The sequence below is a fragment of the Phalacrocorax aristotelis genome, chromosome 2 (genome assembly GCF_949628215.1).
Source record: "Phalacrocorax aristotelis chromosome 2, bGulAri2.1, whole genome shotgun sequence".
NCBI classification, from domain to species: Eukaryota; Metazoa; Chordata; class Aves; order Suliformes; family Phalacrocoracidae; genus Phalacrocorax; species Phalacrocorax aristotelis.
This window is the reverse complement of record NC_134277.1, coordinates 47,330,610-47,353,278: the sequence shown is the minus strand read 5'-3', so window position 1 is coordinate 47,353,278 and position 22,669 is coordinate 47,330,610. Positions and strand designations below refer to the sequence as shown.

General features: G+C 38.8%; 1 protein-coding gene across 1 annotated transcript in view; it reads right to left on the bottom strand.

The window, feature by feature from the left end:
• COL6A6 (collagen type VI alpha 6 chain) overlaps positions 1 to 22,669 on the bottom strand; it is a 47,714-nt gene that overhangs the window by 5,536 nt on the left and 19,509 nt on the right. Inside the window, 18 exon segments of the mRNA XM_075085704.1 lie at positions 333 to 423; positions 3,077 to 3,564; positions 4,270 to 4,306; positions 5,668 to 5,703; positions 8,038 to 8,100; positions 8,408 to 8,470; positions 8,597 to 8,632; positions 10,627 to 10,677; positions 11,118 to 11,180; positions 12,745 to 12,807; positions 13,676 to 13,738; positions 14,553 to 14,615; positions 17,732 to 17,767; positions 18,705 to 18,758; positions 19,830 to 19,895; positions 20,901 to 20,963; positions 21,177 to 21,230; positions 21,466 to 21,510. Coding sequence (XP_074941805.1) covers positions 333 to 423; positions 3,077 to 3,564; positions 4,270 to 4,306; positions 5,668 to 5,703; positions 8,038 to 8,100; positions 8,408 to 8,470; positions 8,597 to 8,632; positions 10,627 to 10,677; positions 11,118 to 11,180; positions 12,745 to 12,807; positions 13,676 to 13,738; positions 14,553 to 14,615; positions 17,732 to 17,767; positions 18,705 to 18,758; positions 19,830 to 19,895; positions 20,901 to 20,963; positions 21,177 to 21,230; positions 21,466 to 21,510 — 1,435 coding nt within the window.

Below are 22,669 nucleotides of genomic sequence, written 5' to 3'. Positions count from 1 at the left end.
CTGGAATGCAAGCACCCAGGGGCCACCTTTGGGCAGCAGAGCTGGGCTGAATCATGCCATGCAGCCACTCCTGGGATTGGTACTGGTGCAAGGGTATACAAGGAAGCAGCTCTTAACACGTCTCTGCAAACTCGTTGTAGAACCACTTATGGCAGCAGGACTCTGCCCAATGCATTGTTTGTTTTTGAAAAAATATATTTAAGCACAAACATGTTTAACATGTTCAACCATGCAAACTCCCCACCACCACAGTGCAAAATAAAATCCATAGGATTTGTTATTTAAAGGGTAAAAAGACCAATACAACAGCTGGAATTTGTAAAATGTCTTACCGAAGCAAAGTGTACAATATATGATGTTCTCCAAACTTTCATCCTGTTGTCTTTCCCAAACAAATAATTGAAATCTTCTAGTATCATCAATCTATGTTTTAAAGCAGACACAAAAGTAACATTAAAAAGATACACACAGATGTTTTATCTTTGTTCGTAACACTCAATGCCCTTACTATTTCTCTGTTAAAATAGATACTATCCCTAATGTGATGGTTTCACTGCTATTGGAATATCGAGCAGGTACACAGAAGTGTGTTTCATTTGCCATTCTGGAGCATTCCAATTGCCTTGGAGGATTACAAGGAAACTTCTTAGTGCCTGAAAGTTTAACTCTACGGTGTGCCATACGGAGATTGCCAGGTTAGCGTAGCCGCTAATGTCAATTAATTGGTGTCAGCACAGCTTATAGCTAAGAGTATTGCATTAAGACAGTCATGACAGATTATTCAAAGCTAGCTCAGGTATTTCTGCATGGCGTTGAACTTTGGTCCTCTCTTCACTTTCATTTTATATGTCATCTTTCTGCTCTTCCTAGATCAGGTAGGGACTCAACTTTTATTCTCTGTATGTATATGGCTACCTAGCTCTTGACTGGGGTGGCTATGTGCTACTGTAATACAAATGAGGGGAAAAAATGAGTCACCATGGGATTGCAGCTGAATGCAAATGAAAGAAAACCCTTATGGTTTAAATTAATATATCAAGAGTTTTTCTGTAAAGGTCACCATATGCTCCCCTTGACAATGCAGAGCACTATGTTCTGGCTTGAAAACTTACTTTCTTTTAAAAAATATGGGGAACAGCTTTATAGGTATGAATGAAATCTCAGCACAGGCAAAAGATATTAAGACCTTCCTTCCCCCCCCCCCCCCCCCCCCAGTGAAGGCCTATCACTTTTTTTTTTCTTAGTAGGGTGCTACAGAGAAAAGGGTTGGATCTTCTCTCTCAGCTCTTTCTGGGACAAAGAGATCTTCCACAGTGAACATGTTTTCTTGGGAAAGAAAATTCTAGCATTAGAAAATTTTAGCATTAGAACAACCTATGTGTTGCCTGTGATTAGCTGAAGAAAGACAATCTCCCCCAGTAGAAGGCTTGACCATAGAAATGCTTGAGGAACTCTGAAGAAGCTCCAACAACAGCCTAAATTTCACTGACCACCCAACACCATCCCAATGTGATTCAAGGGAAAAAACATTTCCTTGTGGAATGAGATAAACAAAAATGGCTGTAAAATATAACAACATTGCAGGATATGAACCATATATATGGATAACCTAAAACGGTGAGGAAAGAAATAATTACCTCTTTGCATTAAACTTAAGCTTCGTGCGTGTTATATACAATACATACACAATACAACTAACTTCAGATTAATGTCTGTAAAGGATGTTATAGATAAGCCCCTTCAAAAGAATTAGAATTGGCAATGACTGTTTAAGTTATATCCAAACTGAGGCTCCTAAAGCAAACCAGCCAAAGCCAGTATCTGTGGCTACAGGCTGGTAGGATCATGACAATTAAACCACCTCTCAACTGCAAGGGCAGAAGTCCATCTGAAAGAAAAAGGAAGGTTGTATTTTGTTGGGGGGTTGTGGCAAGGTTGGTGGCCTTCCCATCACTGTAACCATAAAGGAAAGCTGGGCAGTGAATTTTTTGCCTTTCCCCCTGCTAAGCAGCTTTTTTAGACTTTTCTACTCTCAAAACTGATATATGGAAAGTTGGCACCTTTGTAAATACCATATGTCATCATATGCATTCGGATTTGCAATCTATTTATACTAAGTAAACAAAATACTGATGCTTGCTCCTGTTTATCCTGTGGAGCAACCCAGTGAATATAAGCTTCCTTCTCATATTCCAGCAGAATTTTTTCATTCTGCTAAATTAACATTCAGCCAGACAAATACGTGAATTGACTAAGAGATATGAGGCTGCATGAGAATAAATGTAATACGAAGATTAAGGGGCTGACTTAGCTGCTACTAGATCAGAACTCAGACTCCAAGTTTTGCGCTTTTTGTCACATGTAAGTAAACATAGTTTCCTTCTGCAAGGATAATTTTTAAGAAACAGCAGCTGGAAGGAATTTTATTTCAACAAAGTTAAAACTGAGCAAAGATGATACAAAAATAAATTGAAAAAAGAGACAACATGGAATCCATATTATGAAACCTTAAAGAAACATAGAATTGTTTTCCTTTAGTACCTAGTAAAATGGACTGCTTGGTTTTTTGTTTACCATCTTTTTATATGAAGTCATATTTTAAAACAGAAGTTGTTAATTTTCTCCTGTACTAATGGCAAAACATCTATCAAAAGGGTTTTTGCTTAATTTAATTTTGTCTTGAAAAAAACTGGTGTACTTGAAGCCTTCTACCACTACTTTTTCTAGAAACTAGGGCCACAGCTTGTTAATTAAATGGTTAGTACATGTCAACTTCAGAAGAGAAATGGCATAAGTAACCAAGTGCAATTAACACAACACTATTGAAATTCTGTGATTGGCCTAAAAGTACAGGTCGTAAATAATTCGTGTGCACAAAGAGGTCAGATGGTGATCGTTATGGTCAAGTAAATCAGTGTTTCTTTGTTAAAATCGTAACCTTAAATAAACCCCTTTCTAATAAGGGATTGGACAGTTTCTGTAGAACTCACTGACTGGAGAGCACGCTTTACTCAAATACTAGTAGATACTCAGCAAATGGACGACTGACTCATTATTCTATAGTCTATCTACTTACTGAGAAGGCACGTCTGACGTTTGGCACTTCACTGAAGGCAATAACCACTGGAATGATATCCAAAGCACTCAACTCAAGTACAGCTGTATTGATGGCAACATCATCCTGCGACGGACCATTAGCAAAAAATAAAGCAACTTTTCTTGTAAGGATACCCTGACGAACACGTTTGTAGACATTTCTTGCAACAAATCTCATGGCGGCCCCAATGTTACGTTTTCCAGTGGATCTCTCCAGTGGTATTCTCTGGACTGCTTGTAGCAGCAAGTTGCTTTTTTGGAATTCTGAGAATCGGATGAGATAGTGCATATTGGTGTTGAAAGAAACAACTGAGACACGAGCACCTGTTGGGCAATTGCTTTCGCTGATCTTAATTGTCTTCAGCAATAATATGACAATGCTCCTCATTCTTTCAAATGCAGCTGGCGTAACATCTTCAGACATATCAAAGGCAAACACCACTTCAGTTGGATAAACTGGACATGTGTCTGTATATTGAAATAAAAACTTTGTGTGAGAACCTTTCCACAACTCAAACATTGTTAGTTTTTTCTTCGAGTCTATAAAAGAACAGACATGCAGAGGCCAGATGGGCTTACCTGATGAGCATGCTGGAATGAAGAGGTGGAGAGCAAATAAATTATTTTTGACTCATTAATTAAAATGGTGACATATTCACTAGCTTTCACTAAAAAGCCTGATCCAAAGCTCAGACAACAGACAGAATCTGTCAGTGAGAGACAACATTCCTCTTCCACAATCAAATACTCAAAAGTTTTACTGGCAGTTTTACTGGATGAGAATTTAAGAAATTGTTCTGGGTTCTGCTGAGTACACAAGTCAGGGAGAATGAACACTCCAAATCTGGATGACAGGTGATATTCAAATATTGTCTTCTCTCAGAGAATTCCCCAAGGGGGGACTGGCACAATGCCAAAGAATGAATTCAATCTTAAATGAGGACAACAGACATTTGTTACAGTTTTTGTAATTAAGAGACAGGAAAAATAAGCAAAAAGTGTAAGCCGGTTTCATACACCTACTAAAAACCCCTCAGAGTTAACAACTACCAGTCATCATCAAACTGAACCCAGACACAAACTGCCAGTCTACAGGGTTTCCAATAGACACTGTTCCATTTAAGGAGAGCGATCAGGTGGAATCAGAAGTGAGAGAGGATGCTCCCTACTTACGGCAGTTTTTTCGTGTAAAATTCACAAGTTCACAAGGCTGCAGGAGCAAAACAAAAAAGCAATTAACAGCAGATCCATCCCACACCGGGAATCTTACTGTTGGTTTCAGCTGAAGGTCATATCCCAGTTCCTGAACTCTGACTACAGTAAATCCAGAATCACACATTCCAGTTCCTCTCTATTTCAAATAGTACAGGGGCTGTGCCCCTGCTGCAGAAACTAAGGGGGTTTTTAGGCATGCTTTCTTGGCATTTAATAGTGGTCTGAAGTATTAAGCACCCATTTATCCATTTTTTTTATTTTGTGTAATAATCTGATCTAGGAGGTCATCAGGCAACGGCACTTCCATAGGAGAATGGACATTTCAATAGCAACTCACATAAGAAGAGAGAAGTCCACAAAGGAGGAGAGGACACACAACACACCAGTCCTCCAATTGTCTTATTATGCTTGGCATATTCACTTCACACTTCTCCTTTCTGTCTGAGTGGGTGAGACCTGGACTATGCCTTTATGAAAGCTGGATATCAGTAAGATTTATAAAAATAAAGAAAAGCTGAACTTGAAATGAATTAATGGCATGGAAGAGTTGAAGAGAATTCCTTTTGCAAGTTGTCTTTTAAGTGAAGAAAAACCTCAAGCAGCCGGGGACCTTTCATGGAACAAGACAGCAAGCTTTAACTCTTCCCCTTAACATCTTCCTGCTCCTTACAGACATTACTGTGCAAATGCCGGGAAGAAAAATGACATGAGTGTTACACAAAACTGGCCTTAAAAATGTAACCTGTCACCAGCCAGGAAAGACTTGTGGCTCTGGGACTGACTCCATTTTACTTTTTCTCTTTCAGTGTTCACAGGAAGAGAAAAATGTTTATTTCAATGGTTTTCCTTATTGAACGTGACAAGCTTTTCTACAGTCCCATGCTCAGGCAGCAATAGTACTGCCTGCAGGTAGTTGTCCACACAAGGGTTAGATGGAGACTTTACTCAGAAGTGTTCATCTTACATGGGATTAGGATTCTGAAGAAATCCTGCCCAGTGAAAATAGCTACTGCTGAGGAAGTGCCTTCCTTATGAAGAGGGTGAAAAGTAACCCTAAACCTGAGCTGGTGTGCAAACTGATCTGAATGAAGAAACAGATAAAGGAATATTAACAGTCCAACAGTTTGTAAGAGTTTGGACACGGCGTTAATCCATATGCATAATTCTTTCTCAGTCCTTGATTATTTGCAGAACAGAAGAACCACTGCACTCTGACAAGTATTTGAAAAGGATAGTTTTCTAACAGCTAATTGTGCTTATTGCAGTCAGCGCTTATAAATGGTACAGAGCTAAAACCATTACTTCCATACAGTGTGGAAGCAGTGTGCAGCAGTTAGCTGCAAGGTAATTACTTACTTCCATTAAAATGGTGCCCGTTGGTCCCTTGGCACCCTGAAACAAATTAAACACAGGTTCAGAAAATCAGACCCCAATAACGTATTTCCATCTATGACTTCTTAGCCCAAAGAAAATGCAGACATGAAGCGTCCCCCTGATAACCACTGGTGAATTTGAAATATGAGGAGACATCAATTCCCAGCACGGATTTCTGTGGACCTGTTCCCAACAGAGTTGCAGACCACTTCTCAGACCTATTTCTCAGTCCACTTTCCTTCCTGGTTCTATAAATGTTCAATACTTTTTGCCCTTGAGGACCAGTATAATTCAGAATTGGATTTCCTTTCTAAACAGCAATTTCTGTGGTTCAGTTATCTGCATCTTACATCCTTTTCAACCTCTGATGTGTTATCTGCTTGCCTTCTTCCTCTTGCAGGGTACAATCCCCACAGTTCTACCTCGAGAGATCCTGCAAGACCATACACACATCATGACTGCTCAACCAGTCTAGCTAGCTTTAGCTACTCTGCAGTCTTCTCCTTGGGAGCTGTGGGCAAATGCCAGGATTCCAAGCATTATTTTTTTTTTCCAAAATAAAAGTACTGTTTAATCTTCATAAAACACAGGGAAAAGAACTTTTTTTCCAAGGCAGCTTGGAAGTTTTTATCATGCATGTAATTCAGATATGTATCAAGACTACTGAAAATTTTCACTTACTCATAGGGGGTTGCAGTAAGACACACCAGATAAATCTGAACTCCATGTCCCACGACCTTTACCTTGGCCTCTTTCTACCATAACATTGCAGTTTACAAAAATCATATATTTCCTCACATATCATATACTTCCTCACATTCCCAAATTACATCCCCATCTCCACTTTTGTTGCTTCCCTCTCCAATCCTCCATTTCAACAGCAACCCACATAGAAGAGAGAGGTCCATGAAGAGGAATCCTCCCCTTCCATTCCTCCATCTCCTGCCTGAACTACCTTCCTTATCTCCTCTGCTGTCTTGCTGCTAGCACCATTGCAGCCATTCCATGCTTTTATCTTATGTTTCCCAGCAGGTCCCAGTTCTTCTTTGGTACTGTTCAGCAAGAGTTAACTGTGAATTGCCTGAGCCCTACTGAATACTACTTGCGGCAACTTATTAAGTGATGACTGAGCTGTGCAGATTTGACCCATACAGATAATCATGCCACCAAGTTAGGAAGGATGGGTAAAACAGGCCTGTTTTGGCTGGCCCTGCCTATTACCTGTACCCCTTCCTGCATCCCTCTTCCACTTCCCACAGAATTCCCACTTTCCCATTTCACTGATGCACTGCTACTACAATAATCCCACCAAGCCCATACATCTCAAGCCCCACTCTCACTTCTATATCTGAAGAGAAGATCTTGAGTGTGAAATCTCTCTGTAGACTTCTTGGACCATGGATTGGCAAGGCCAACAGCTATCTGGCTCATCAGCACCCCAAGGTTGGTCTGTCTGTAACATTATGTGAGCAGCCAAGCAGCAGAGAGGGCAAAGCATTCCAGCTGGCACTCTTGGCCATTCTTGTGCCCAGCATCATAAAACAAAGTGGGCCAAGTACGTTCATTGACCAGCACAATGTAATGACAAAAAAAAAGGAGAATTTTTTTTCTAAGTTGCATGTATCCTGTGAGCCATGTTATACAGGTAAAGATACTGTTATCAATAATGTTCCATATTTAAACTAAAAGACTAAGCCTAAAAAAGCTTAACAAGAAAATAATTAACAGTAGGGATTGTTTCTGGTTACCATGGAGCTGATTTGCAGAACTGCTGCAAGACAAAGATAGACACATACAGGGATTTTCCTAACCACCTACAATGTTAGTCATGAATCTTCCTGAAATCCACGAACCTTTATCCTGCTTAGATACAGAACAAAACTTTTCTTTGTATGAAATGAAGATCACAGACACTGGAAAAGCACATCAAGACATCTACTTGTATGTAAGGATTAACAGGTTACAGTCAATTTAAGCTTTAGTTAAGTGTCTGTAATTGCAAGTCTGGTTTGAAATGGCTTTTCTTTTTAAATTAAAAAATACATTGGCTTTCAGCAGAACAATTAGTTCTGCATTTTAGTACTCTCTTCTTTTTTAATTAGCTTTTACCCAACCCAAAGACAGTACCAAATACTGTGGAAGAAATTCTGCCCTGTACTGTATCTTTGCAGTTCCATTTCCAAAAGCAGGTGCTCTTGTGCATACACATCCATAGGCAAAATATAACTCTATACTACTGCCAGGCTGATTAGGCATAGTTTACCATAAGAAGCATTATTAAATATTCCATTAATCTAATAGCAAGTTTAAGAGCAATCTAAGAGGGATTTTTAAAAAATAAAAATATATTACCTTAGGTCCTGATGGCCCTTGGTCCCCTGGATCTCCCAGGGAACCTGGTATGCCAGCATTACCCTAAAAATAGAAATACAAGTTTTATTCTTTAGAATTGCACTCACAGGTGCAGAATTTCAGCCGAGAAAAACCTCTATAACTATATTGTGAGTTTGATCTTGCATTTACATAAATACAGACTACTACCCCTAATAATTACTAGCAACAAAGATCTCTAAAGAATTAGACCTGCACTCTCTCAAGGTCTCTTGCCCGTGAAAGATCAAAGTGGGAACCAATTTCAAAAGTCTTTGGTGAGGAAACACTTAAGACATAAGGGTTTTACTCGTAGAACTCTTCACAGAGTTAACAGGTTTATCATTCTTACTCTTCTACCCCTAACTCCTTTGGGTCCTTCAGCTCCTGGAATGCCTGGGTCTCCATCTTCCCCCTGAAAATTAATGAAATCCAGAACTTTATAGGAAAGGAGAAGACAGACGAAGATAGATTACCACTTCCAAATGAGAATAATGTAAAACAAGACATAAAGAGAGCAAACATGCCCATTTAATCATACCTCTGGACCAGGATATCCTATGAATCCAGATTCTCCCTACCAAAAAGAAAGGACAAAGACCTCATAAGAATGTAGAACTTTGTCATCTGCTTAGTGTTTGATGTCTTTAAACCAAAAAACAATTTCGAAAATATTTTTAGCATTCCATCCCATTCAAGTAACAGTGGCTACTACTCAGGTCTCAAACGACACCATTTTAGATTAACACCCTGTTGATCTAACAGAAGAGCATTTTAAAAATTTCCAAGTTCCTGAATTTTCAGTAGAATTCTATTTCTCAATAAGTGTTTTATCAAAACTTATTTAGGCCTCCTAGTAACATACAGTGGAATTCCTGTTCAGCGATCATAAATGAAGTATAGCATTTAGAACTCAGTGTTCGAATGCAGTTTCAAAATGTTGTAACCGCCATACTAAATAGTGATACCATAATATTTTGTTAGCGTATTAGATGTCACTTCATTAATTGCTTTCAGTTCCTTCAGTTTTTGGTGTGTTCTTTGCCCATTTATGAGAAATATGAGAACCTTCACAAAGACCAATCAGAATTGAAGTGTATCTTTCCTTGACATCAATTATCAGAATTCACACTACTTACATATCTCCCTGTTTTAAGAGTTCCCTCCCATGAAAGTAGACATGCTCGTCAAGTATCATATGACTTTATCCTACAATTTCTAGAAAGTTACATGCACATAGGCCCCATATTACACCAGGAGTGTAATGTGACTGTGAACCAGTATAATTAATAGCAACCTTAAGTAAAACCTTACCAAAGGCTTTCTTCTTAGCTATGAGGGGAGATCAACTCTTGCTGCATCACTATTCTGGGGTGAATTGTTTTTTGTTTTCATTAATTGCTCTAATTCAGGCCCTGCCAAACCTTGGACAGACACATCAGTGCATAAGAATGGCTTTAAGTCAATCCTTTAAAACAATGAATAATGACAAGATGATTTAGCAGAAAGCTTTTTCCTCATTTCTTGTAACAAGGAGAATGTTCCCTGAAATGAACAAGTAGGAGATTCCAAGAGATTAAAAGACGCAGTCTTACATATAACAGATGTGTAACCTGTGAAACTCTCCCATCAAATGAAATGGTTGGAGCTAAGAAGGTAAGAAAAGAGACTGGATAATAAGAAGCATCAGGAATCATTTTAATAAAAAGCCATTTTAGAAAAAGGTCATCAATTGGAGAGGCTCCTGGGAAGCCTTTCATTTCTTTTCTGCAGCACTCTGCTTCTCCCACAAAAAGGGAGAGTGAAACAGATGGGCCTCCAGTGAGATCCATTGGACCACTTCTGTTTCACAAGCAACAGGGACGAACTAGTATTGTAGCACTACACAAACCCTTTGAAAGGAGGTCTGCAGCCGTTTCCAACATCCTGACCATTTTGCTCACGGACTGACCTACTGGTGACCCAGGTGCCATGATTTTGCCCTCATCCTTTCCACATAATTATTTTAGCGGGATTCTAGTATGTTTTTGGAGAAGTAGGTATTTCAGTGCTATTTTTTTCAAGGCTGTGAAGGGGTGTTAAGAATTTCTAAATATGTAGCAATCCCGAGGTTAATCCTCAGATCTTATTGCTGACCACAGGAGTGCAAGGAAGAATATTTCACATTAAAACACACCCTCAACTTGGTGGTCAAGGAATCCCTCCTCTGAAAGAAGAAAAAATTAAGAGTCCAAGGTGGCTAGCCCACCAATACTTGCCAACAAGAGTGGCTAGTCAAGCAGGCTGAAGTGAGGAGAAATCACTGTGTACTCCAAGAAGTACAATCTCCCATACCCATAAACACACACACATATCAAGGGAAAAAGTAAAAGAGAAGAGAGAGTGGTTCTCAAAAGAAAATCCTCTTGCAGAACTTCTCACAAGGGTGGTTGTGGGAAGGCTAAGCCTCTTAACGAACCTCAGAAATGCACAGTGGCCATGTCTCACACTTCTTTTGAATCGAATGTGGATGGTCATGATTTGACACTGCAGAATGGAGACTGAGAGACATCCTAGCATCTAGGCACTTACCTTTGCTCCTTTGCTTCCTTCAGGACCGTAGGCATCTCTGCCATCCATGCCCTGTATATGTTGAAGATATCATGAGTTATAGCATTTAATAGAGGATTAGATTCACATCCAGTTCCATTTTGGAATAAACACCTCCCATTACAATGAAGTGTCCAGGCTGTTAAGACTGATGAAGTAGGGCAAGCTATCACAACACAGTCTAAAACCAGTAGCAAATGTTGGCAAAATCTGTAGAGAGAAAACAAGGATTAAGGCCACAGTTCCTCTCCACTGTGTGCCCTCCCTCTAGCATATTCTCTCTCGCCTAGAGAACTTGAGGGGAAAGATACTCTCTCTAGCCCACAAGGAATCTAGTGTCAATAAAGAAACTGACCAAACGTGAAATAATTTTAGTTGTATCAAATAGAGAAAATATAAGGGAATGAACTGTACTGATTCAGATGCATGGGTATTAAACTACAGGGGCCCTGAATTAGGGCAGAAAGACTCACAGGCATGCCTCTCTGTCCAGCTGGCCCCACTGGACCCTTCTCTCCAGTGTCACCAGGTTCACCCTGTTATAATTGAAACAAAAGGCATTAGTTTGGCTTATCCAGGAGAATTCTTCTTTCTGAAATGTAAACTTGTCTGCTAGACTGAAGTGTACTTATACATTTTGTAGAATACTTGATGCTGGTCAAAAGCATTTCATTACAAGACCGTGTTTCATAGAAGGTTTTGAGGTGGAACTGGAAAGTACTTGGCAAATTGGAATATGCTGAGCATTCATGCAGCTAAACCCCAAAGGCCTTCGTTCAATAAAACTCCCATTGTTATATAGAATTACCAGTGAAAACAATTCCAGTTTTCTGGAAAAAATTATATTAATGGTAGCAGGACATAGCCTGGAAGTCTACCAGTCTGAAACACCTGTTGATAGAAAGCCTGCCTGAGAAATAATGTCTGCTGCATGTGCTCTTAGTCCTCTTGCAAGTTTTCTTCAGTTCCTTTTCTGGTTTTCCCTTTCTTAATGAACTTTATTCTAAAAACAACCCCAATATTAAACAGGGCAAAACCAGACTGAAAAAATGGAATGTATGATGGATTAAACCCCTATGTTTCTTCTCAAGTTCTGTCACTTTTTCACTCTATGTTTTCACACTTCTCATAGCAGCACTTTGACCTTCTGATACCTCTCTGTCACTGAACGTAATAAACCTTCAAAGAGACTGAAAGGCTTAACTAACTGGTATTATTTAAACCTTTTAGATCTAGAGATGCAACGACCTAAAATGAGTTGTTTTTATTTATTAAAGTAAGTGTCCCATATCAACGCATATTAATGAAAATAAGGGATAACACACATATTAAGTGAACCGTAATGTGGACCACCTATTAGTATAAGCCTTTAACTTTAATGTTGATTCAGTTCTTCTCAACACATTCATTCCTGCATAACAGACATTATAACAGTCAAGGTTCCTTGAACTGGTTAGGAATCTTTGGAACAAAAAGGTTAAAATAAGCAGCTATGCTTCACTGAATGTGGAAGTTCAGGTCTGACACTAGGAAATGGTTGTTCGCTGGGAGGGTGGTCGGTCACTGGAAGAGGCTCTGCAGGGAAGTGATCACAGCACCAAGCCTGTCAGAGTTCAAGGAGCATCTGGACAACTCTGAGCCATACAGTTTAGCTTTAGGCAGCCCTGTGAGAAGCAGGGAGTTGGACTTGATGATCCTTATGGGTCCCTTCCAACTTGAGATATTCTGAGATCAACTGGTATGTATTTTCAATAGATTGGGCAGATTCTAGGAGTCATAAAACAAGCTCAAGGGTCAGCACTGCCTTATTCCTACTGCATCTTGCGAGAAGCCAGGCCCCAGCGAGAACCACGACCACAACAGCAATTAGAAAAGCAGTCGTGGCAACACTAAAGACTTTGTAGTATAGCTCTAACACCTGTAAGATTACCTTGAACACATCACTTGCCTTCCCATGCAATCTAAAAATGTCTATAAAACTTAACATTCTTCACATGTTCCATAGGAACAACACAAGCATTAGTTCACACTTCTTAAGTCAGATTCTTAAATGAATGATGCTGTCAGATTGCTGCAGTTAGGTACCTTAAACATCTTTACCTTTTCTCCTCTTGCACCTAACTTCCCAACAGAGCCAGGTGAACCTGGGGCCCCCAGACTACCCTGTAATCAGAAGCATCAGTTAAAAGGTGCACAATGAAGACTCATTGCACTCAAGAACTCCTTGCCACTTGACATTATTACAGAATCAGTATAAGTATTAGCACATTAACAGGTTTTTGAGTACCACAGTAACAATTACTGGTCAAGCTATTATTCCAGTTATTTCCTGGTTTCTGTACAACTGCTTTAAAATTCTCAAAATGTTAAGTATGACATGAATGTTATTTTCTATCTACATAGATACCTAGCAAATACATGCATATGTGCACAAACAATATTAATACATATACACACACACACAAATGGGTGTGTAAGCATGAGCATCATTACATGACTGAAGCAAATGCCCAAGGCTGACAGAGCAGGACATTCCAGTCCTGAGTTACACTGGCATACTTCCAGAATAAGAACCCCCAAAATCAATAGCATCACACGAGTGAGATCAGCAGGGAGTGCTCATTAGTTACAACCTCATCAGACCCTAGCATTAAATCTCACAGGCCACTGACCATTATCTAACTTTGCCCTCAACTACAGCACTGTACATCTGTGTTTACACGTGCTGCAAGCCATGCTGTTAGTCCTGATACTGTAGAATTGAGAGGGGAATCTAGAGCTAAGGCTTTTCATTGCAATCATGTAAAAGCTTGGTGACACTGAAGTTCACTTCCTATTCACCCACCTAAACTTATTTTCAAGGCTGTTATTTTATCATGTGAGGCTGCAAATCAGTTTCCTTAAGCAGTACACTGAAAAAATCCTCAGTTTCTTCTTTCTATAAGTTTTTAAAAACTCTTTATAAGCACAAGGATCAACACTGAGGACAAAAATCCCTAATGTGTACAACAGGAATATATTTAAAACTAACCAGAGGGCCTGGCACGCCCTGGGGTCCTGGAGGCCCTCTGATCCCTTGTAGTCCTCTTGGGCCCTGATGTAAAAAAGCCATTAAAAAAAAAAGTCAGTCCAATGTTGATAGCCTTTCAGTGAAGATTAGATTGCTGCAACAAGCAGAATCCAAGTGCCTGTTTCGCAAGCCTTCATGCACAGGTGAAACTTCTGGCTGTTTGGTTGTAAGGATTTGCCTGTCTGAAGCAGCTGAGGTGGTCACTGCCCGAGGGCCAGAGAGCCACTGCAGTGTCTAAGATACCAAGGGAGCCATAAGCAACCCACTATTAACTATGCACACTTTCTCCAGATGCCTATATCAAAGTTAAGAGCATCTTCAGAGCATCTTAAAACTGGGAGCTACTGTAGGGAGTCTACCACCATATTTCTCTTCAAAGTGACTCCACCAAGTGAACTTTTAAAACACAAAGCTTTCCTCATTGTTTTTTTCAATCAGTATATCATTTTTGTCATTTCAATGCACCCTGGAAATACAGTACGTTCAAAAATGAAATAGATTTTATGTACTTATTGCTAGCAGTTTGTAATTAATTCATTTTGAAGATATCTGCTTGATAATATTCTGTAAGCTTGAGATATGTTTGTTAAATTACTTATTTCTGTTATTCACTTTCTGCTTTTGATTTCACTGGAAGCTGCACCTACATAAACCGAAAGAGAAACTTGCCATATTTAATTCCTCAGAATTGCAGAGGAGATTTGACAGGGAAGAATCTTACTCATAATATCCATTAGTTGAAGTAAACAAAGCATTCCAAAAAAAACCCAAAAGATCAAGACTGACAACTCATCTTCTCCATAGCTAACAAAAACAACTCAGAAGTTCTTTTAGCTACCTGTGGGCCTGGAATACCAGAGTCTCCCGGGTAACCTTCTTCTCCCAGATCTCCTTGCTCACCCTGCCAGAAAAAGAAAACAACAACAAACCAACTAAACTGAACCAATTAACACCTGTCATGTGTACATCAACAGATAATTTCATATCTACATAAAGTATCCATTGACAGAATATTTTTCAATGCTCACAAGCAGCTTTCAAGCAGCTTCAAATTCCTACAGAAAAAAAACTCAATTAAAAGAGTTGAGTAGCTTTTCTTTTTGTTTAGAGTGTGTGATGAATAGAACAGCTGCAGCACAAGAGGTCAGTTCTATCTGCTTGGCATTTTGCTAAGTGCATTTTACACCATGGTCTCAGCAATAATCCTGCATGACCCTTGTCCACTGCAGAGACCACAAGAAATCATAAAGCCAGGGCCACAAGGGCAGATCCCCTTCATCCTTGTCCATGAAGAACTACTCTGAGGGGGAACCATGACCTCATAATTCATCCTAGAATTAGATGTCTTTATACTTCCCATCTTTCACTCTGGTTACTCAGTGAGGGAAGTCAAGTCTTCCTTGATGATTGGGGAAAAAAAAAAAAACAAGCCCACAAAACTTTTCCAGCTCCCATCTACATAAAGTCTCAAAAGTTGTCTCAAAAGGTTCAACTAATTCTGCGCTCTGATTTTTCTAAACAACTTGAATATTTTTATTTTGTAACCATATCAGAGTTCTTGTGCTTGTTAGTACAACAAAGATAAGGTACAAATCCATTTCCACAGACTTCAGTTTTTGTCCTGTTACCCTCATAGCTCACTTGGATTATTTCTTTCTGCTGGTACCTGACAGAAAAATGCAAATGAAGACTTTAGAGTTCCGCAGCAATCAAGTGGAAAAAAAAAAGAAAGCGCAAAGTTACATAATTACTTAAGAAATTGATTTCTGAGCTGTTAAGCAAGAATTGGAATAATTAAGCGGCAGATTGATTAATATTGTTCAATATTTTAACCTAAAATGTCTGCATAAACCCTGTAAAGAATTTCCGAGATAGAAATAGGAAACAGTAACTATAAAATGCTCATATTCTTTCATGTTATGCTGATCCCTGTGAGTAGCCAAGGCATAGTGATTTCCCCCTATTGGCAGAGGCTATCAAATTCTTCCAGAGCCTATTCTTATCTGCGATACCCAAGGCAGTGAAAATTCTGGATTTTCAAGGTGAAATCCAAACTGGGATTTTCAGAAACCAGGTGGGGCAGAGGTTTTGGCACAAGGCCTACCTTACTGAAGCTGGGATGTGACTGTAGTTTGGGGAACTTGCCGGTCTCTCACATTTGATTGTCATTTCCCAGAGAAAAAATAATTTGAATCAGTTTAAAAGTTAAAAAAAAAAAAAAAATCTGTGTCACCTGGTGGCAGCACACAGGAAGACAGCCATAAAGGTACAGCAAAACTCTGCTCCTCTCAACAAAGGAGGGACAGGAAGCCCAGAAATGACAGTCAAATCAAACACTGTGCTGTTGAAGAAATATTACTACCATAAAAGACACCCCACCTCTCCTAGCAGCCTTTTTGCTTCGCTGAAACTTATGTTTTACAGTGCATCATTATGGTTATTCTCACTGTTATTAACATTTTACATTTGGCCTTCAGCATAAATGCTTGTTCCTGTTGCAGAAAAAGCACTCAATCCATGCAAAAGTTTCATGAAAAATCATGAACCTTTTGCCAAATTAAGCACTTCAATTTACATACTGCACCCACTTGTGAGTATGGTCAAATGGTCTACTCAAAATGCTGATTTGCACATTTATTCAGAAGCTACAACTCTGCCCATTTCCCAGACTCCAACACAGGGCAGGACTTCAAGACATATTCCGTCCTGCAGGTACTGACAGTATCATACCCAAAATTGTGATGTTTCTCTGGGTTTATATGCATTAAGATAAAGGGGAAAGGCTATACCAAGGAATATACCATCTTATCTGTGTCAGCAGCTCTGCAGAGAGATTGGGTCAAACGTGAACTATTTGTGCTACAGCAATGTGATTCCTGGAATGATCATATAACCTATACTGGAGAAAGAAAGCAATAGGATAGAGATAAGGGATGTATCTTGCAAGTAGATGTATGGAAGTCATGGTTTTAAATGTTCTTATAGACTCTTGCCAGGGTGATGGACAAAGGAAAATGTTTGTTTACCCTGTCCTATAAAAAAAATAAAAAAAGAGAAAAAAAATAAAGAAATCTGAGTCTTTTTGGGCTCCAGGAATTTAACTCTTACTTGCACTAATCCACTCTTGAATATAGCTGCTTTTAGATTTGCTTTGATAACATATTTTGTAATTTATACCCTGCGACAAACAAACTTTCTTTTTTAAGAACATTATTAAAACTTCATTCAGGAGGATGGCATTGACGTCTTTACCAATTACATCTCAGGAAAGTTTCCCTTCGTTGTGGCTCCGTGGGGTACAGGTTTAGGAATACCAAGGCTACCACCTAACAATGACATGAGACAATTTTCCACCAAGAGAGGATCTTCCTAGAATGATCAGTCAGCATGCACTGGGGTTGACCTATTCATTGCATCCCATACAATCATTCAAACTATACTATATTCTCTTACATATCTATTTGGGAAACTAAATTGTTTCAAAAAATCTTCATTCTTTTATATGCTTTGAGCCAATTTTCAGAGCTGCAGTCAACACACTATGTTTACGTGTTAGTAAAGCATCATTTAGAACTTGCCTTAATTTTGTCTCTGCTGCATATGTGCGTCATGCAGATATCTGTGTGCATGCAGCAAAGGAGAAAAAAATGTCAAACTTTTGGCCTTATGTTTTAGGAATGCAGCCTGACTATTCATTCCCATCAGCTTTAGCGACAGTCTCTTTATTTACATTCCCACATTTATTTACATTCCCACATTTGCCTTAATCATAAAAGTAACTGCCCTTTCATTTCAATGAAAGCTCCTTTCCAATTCTAAATCCTTCAGGTCAGGAGGGCCTTTGGTACTTCCACCTGAGATCCAATACGTGAAATGGCTTGAAATAGACTTTTGACTGTTAAACACTTGTTAAACTTGTGTGTTGGGTCACACTGAAATTTATCCCTTAAGAGGAACGAACGCTGAGGCGGGACATGTAGCTATATAGATAGGTAGCAGCAGTTATCAGCCACTCACCTTTATACCTGGAGGGCCTCTTCGACCTGCTGCACCCTAGGAAGGAGGAGTTGCATGAGAGATTACATCCAGAACACTGAGCAATATGTGAAACAACAGCCTATAATAAAATACATTATACATACAATCAAAGCAAATACAGCTTACAGAAAGCAGATATTATTTCCAAAGGAAGGTTTCAGGTAAAAATAACAAGAGTGGAATTGGGACAGAAATTCTTACACAAGTAAGCCTTATCAAACAAAAAGGCTTTAGACTCCTAGTGAGTGCAGAGGGAAGGCACCTCAACAAAATTCTGGAAAACATCTTCCCAGTCAGCTGTCCCTTGGCTAAAATAAAGAGAACAAGAGCCCTCTTCTCTTTATCTGAGCTAAGAGGTCTGTACCACTTCCCACTGCATGCTGCTCAGCAGCACGAGTGAATGCTACTGTTAAACTTCACATCACTGGAGACCTTTAGGATGCTTCTGCAGCCTGACTGAGGAGTGATCATCATTCCACACTTTGGCATTAGGCACCTTCCTGACAGACTAGATGATGTGCCTTCAAAAGTTCCAGTCCGTGGTGCATTAAAAAGAGCAGCTCAGCTGATGGTGAGTTTATATTTAGGCTTAAACAGGCATACAGAACTTGCAGTCACAGGGAAAAAGAAGGGATAGATATATCTATGGTGAAATTATGAAGCAAAGGCTCATAGGAAAGGTTGCATTGAGTTTAAGGCTTGTGATTTCACGTGAATCAGACCTGAAATTAACAGGACAGCAAATTCCTGATTTCAAAAAAAACCCAACCCAAACCACATTGCAGCACACATAAGCTACTAAATTTGAAGACAAATTTTTGTTCCCTCTCATTGCAGGAGTTAAGTATGCGATAAAAGGAAGAAGAGAAAAATCGGTTTTCTCAATGGGAACCCCACTGTATCTTGTAAAAGTTACTTCCACCTTCCACCCTGTAGTGATTACTAATCTTACATCAGGGCCAGCATCACCCTGTTCTCCTTGGAGTCCATGGGGTCCTGTGTCTCCCTGCAAAATAAAGGAATTAAACAAGCTCTTTAAATACTCTTTTTCTTGCACTTACAGATTCTTCTTCATACGTTCCTTTTTTGTTCCTTCTCCTAAGTAATTTCATTGCAATCAGTTGTACCATGCTAAATGCTGATTCTTATTTTCTGCAAATCATTTACAATCAAAAATTATAAGGCTTTTGTGAAATAATTTTTGTTGACTTCAGTCTTTCAGCTGGACTTCTTAAGATCAGTAAGTTTGATGAGGTTTGTTTCCAAAAAGTCATCAAAACAGAAATATTCTCCAAAGACTGACCCTCACAGTTTTTCTACTGCTTTTAGCACATTCTACATAGACATGTATGCATGCACACATCTGAACATGTGCATACAACCCTACTTGTTCAGATAGAATCTAACTTCTAAAACAGTGGATTTTTCTTACATTTTGCTAGTTCTCACCCTCATAAGCTTTCAACCACCATCACTTACATACTACTGTCCAACTACTTATCATCTTTGCTTATCCTTTCCAAAGTGCAACAGTAAAATGGGCTGTGCTTTTCTGTTATGTTTCTCTTCTTGCAGTATTGCTTAAATTCAGACATCACTAACTAAGCACATAACCCAGCTCTTATCTTCTAGATACAAGTCGAAATGGAGTTTATCCACCACCCTGAGGAAACAGCAGTTACACAGTAAAATTAGCACAGCCTGTTGATACCCAATGCATTTTTCCTAGCATGGTTTTTAACATGGTTTAGCATGTTTTTAGCATGGTTTTATCCTTACAGTCCATTACTAGAAGCCTCTCAGGTTGGTGATATAAATTTGAGGTAGAATTATATATTTATACTAACTCTACATCTTCCCTTAACTCTATATTATGAGAATATTTCCATAGTCTTTGTTAACCTTTTTAGCTTTTTTTTTCCTTTTTTACAGTATCAAGCACTTCTCAAAGCTTTCTATGTTGCAGACATACACTAAGAGCAAAATACAAAATAAAAGAGATGCAAGTTCTATTGGCTGCCCAGTGACTAAGCAATTATGCAAACCCTCTCTCCATAACATAGAGCTATTTGCTTACCTGCTGTGCTGAGTTTCCCTTTTCACCCTTAGGACCAGGAACATCATTGCTAGTCCCAGGATCTCCCTGGAAAAGTTAAGCAGAAAGCTCAGCATTTTCAGTGACCACACCTTTATTACTCTGATTACAGAGGCACAATATGGAAATAGGATTAATGAGATTTATCATTGCAGCCAACAAGAAATACAAAGGCTATTTTAAATTAAGATGCTTGTAAGAACACTATATAGTTCTGCAAAGGCCTCAAGTTTCTTTTGCAAAGAGATGAAAAGAAATATTACTAATAGGCAACAAATTAAATCCTGAAAATGTGAAGCTGTTCTGGTTGTTTGGGTATAGTCAAGTGAGTTAAGATCATAACTAGTTAGTGACTTTTAGATGGGGTTACACTAGAATGGAGTCCCATTTAGCCACTTAATGCTAGACACAGGTAAGATCTTGATCTTTCCAAGAGGCAACATATCATGACATTTTTTTTTCTTATAAGCATTAGAAGACAGGAGTCAACACTACATTTGTGTGAGAAGACAAAGTTGTGATACAAGAAGTGTGGTGCCTCCACTGAAATTTAAGTCCTCAGGCACTGCATTTATATAGGGCTCTAGAGCATGCAAGGAAAAAAAACATCAGCATGAAGAAATAACTTCATTATAACTTCATTATAACTGCATCATTATAAATTGCTAACCAAAAGTCAGTGCACAGGATTTTCAAGTGATCCAGAAGTTCCTCTGTAGGGTGGGAACCACCAGGGAGGACTAAGTAGCTCCGAAAGAAGTTATGTTGCCCACAGTGAAAGCTAACAAGCAAACAGATAAGTAGAACAAAAATGCAAGGAACAACCACAAGACCTGAGGCTTAAACACTCACTTCCAAGCAACATATCAAAACACATCCATCCATCTGCATCTAAGGAGTTCAGGACTCCTGTAATACGCCATACTTCTTGCAGAGTACTGCATCATCTAGGATTGTGAAAAACTCTTCAAATCACCTATATGTCAGGCAGCTCCATCACAAAATCCAGGCACAAATCAGTGCAACGTAACGAAAATGAAGGAATGCACTTACATGATCTCCTCTTAGACCAGATTCTCCTCGTTCACCTGGTTCTCCCCTGGGGCCTTTTCTGCCCTAAATTCATAAAAAGAGCACAATCAATGTAGGTACAGGTATAAATAACATCTGTGGTAGAAGGCAGCCAGAGAAGAGAACACAGATCTGTTTAAGTCAATGGAGCTACACTGATTTAAATCAGGAGCCACATCATACTAGAGAACAGGCAGCTATTAAAAGCAACTCACAGGCATTACAGATATCTAAACATTACTATAAAGGATACTTCACCTGTTTTCCTGTGTTGCCTTTCTCTCCAGAAGGTCCAGGAAATCCATGTTCTCCCTAGACTCACAAACGGGGAAGAAAGAAGAAAAAAATTAATGGTTGTTCTTTCTGATAAATGTGGTTCCCAAATTTTGTCTGGCAGAATCCAACTTCAATCAGATATGTGACTCTGAACATTAAATAACAGAACTTCTGTTCTATTTTAAAGCCCGTTCAAAGGCACAAAAATCTGTGCTTTTGAACACTCAGGTAGGTGTCTTTAATTGCACTGCACATTTAAAGCAATGATTACCTGCTCTCCATTAGTGCCATCAAACCCATTCTCACCACGTTCACCCTGTAGCAATAAGCAAAAAAAACCCCAACCCTATTAGCATGAGTCTCTGAGCAAAGGAAGAAGTGATCACCTTACTTTTGGAAACTTGAATAAGAACAGTGGTTTTCAGTGGGTGGCAAGAATAATTAAGAATTATAATTATAAATAGGAATTAATAATTCATATTTTAAATTATTAACATTTAAAACCACTCAGAATGAAGTACACTTAATAAGAACAATGGTTATTAAAACTATAGATCTTTATCAGGATTTAAATTCTGCTTTTCTATCTGTTAGTTTTCAAATATTTTCCCAACAGCAGCACCTTCAAAATCTAGATATATGCCAAAATATAACTACTAGTATCTGATCTAAAATGTTGATAATCTTGTAATTCTGGTGTCAACCATCATACATATTTGGGTTTTGGGTTTGTTTTTTTTTTTAGTAATTTTATACTGTGAACAGTATATTGAAAAGCTAGAAAGAAAAAAAGCTCCAGGACTTGTTAAAAGAAACTTTATTACTGTTTCAGCAATGTGATGCTTGCTACATAAACATCAGTCACATTCCCATTCAAACACACAGTGATCTTCTCTTTCCTTTGTCTGCAAAAACAAATCACTATGTTGCAACCATTTATGGAAGCCATTTTCTCACAAAACACCCGTCTCAACAACTTGTTGTTCAGACGAAGAGTGAGGCTTCTGAATAGAGTTAACTGTGATAACCTTATTTCATTTATGTGTGCTCTACAATGTTTCAGACCTGGCCAAATAACACGCTCAATTTTTAAAGAATATTTTGAAGTACTTCTTCCACCTTTCTTTATTAGGATAAAACTGAAGGAATTAACTGTGATGTGTTTATTCATAATAAGAAATGAACTTAGCAGAGACCACTACCCTGCAAGCTGAAAGGATATTCCACAACTCACTGAAAGTGGCACAAGAGCATGTTGTAAATGCTAGTTAAATAAACAGGAGTCCCACTCTGATAGAACGTACAGATAGAAGTGCTTTGTAGATTTTGATGCTAAACTGACTTTGCAAAACGACCTAGTTAATGTTGCTGAGGAAAATTTTCATTCCTTTATAACAGTTTTGTATGTACCACAAGAAAAATTAGCTGGCTGTACATTTTGGTAAGATTAATATGTCACGAAGAATTTCTTGAAT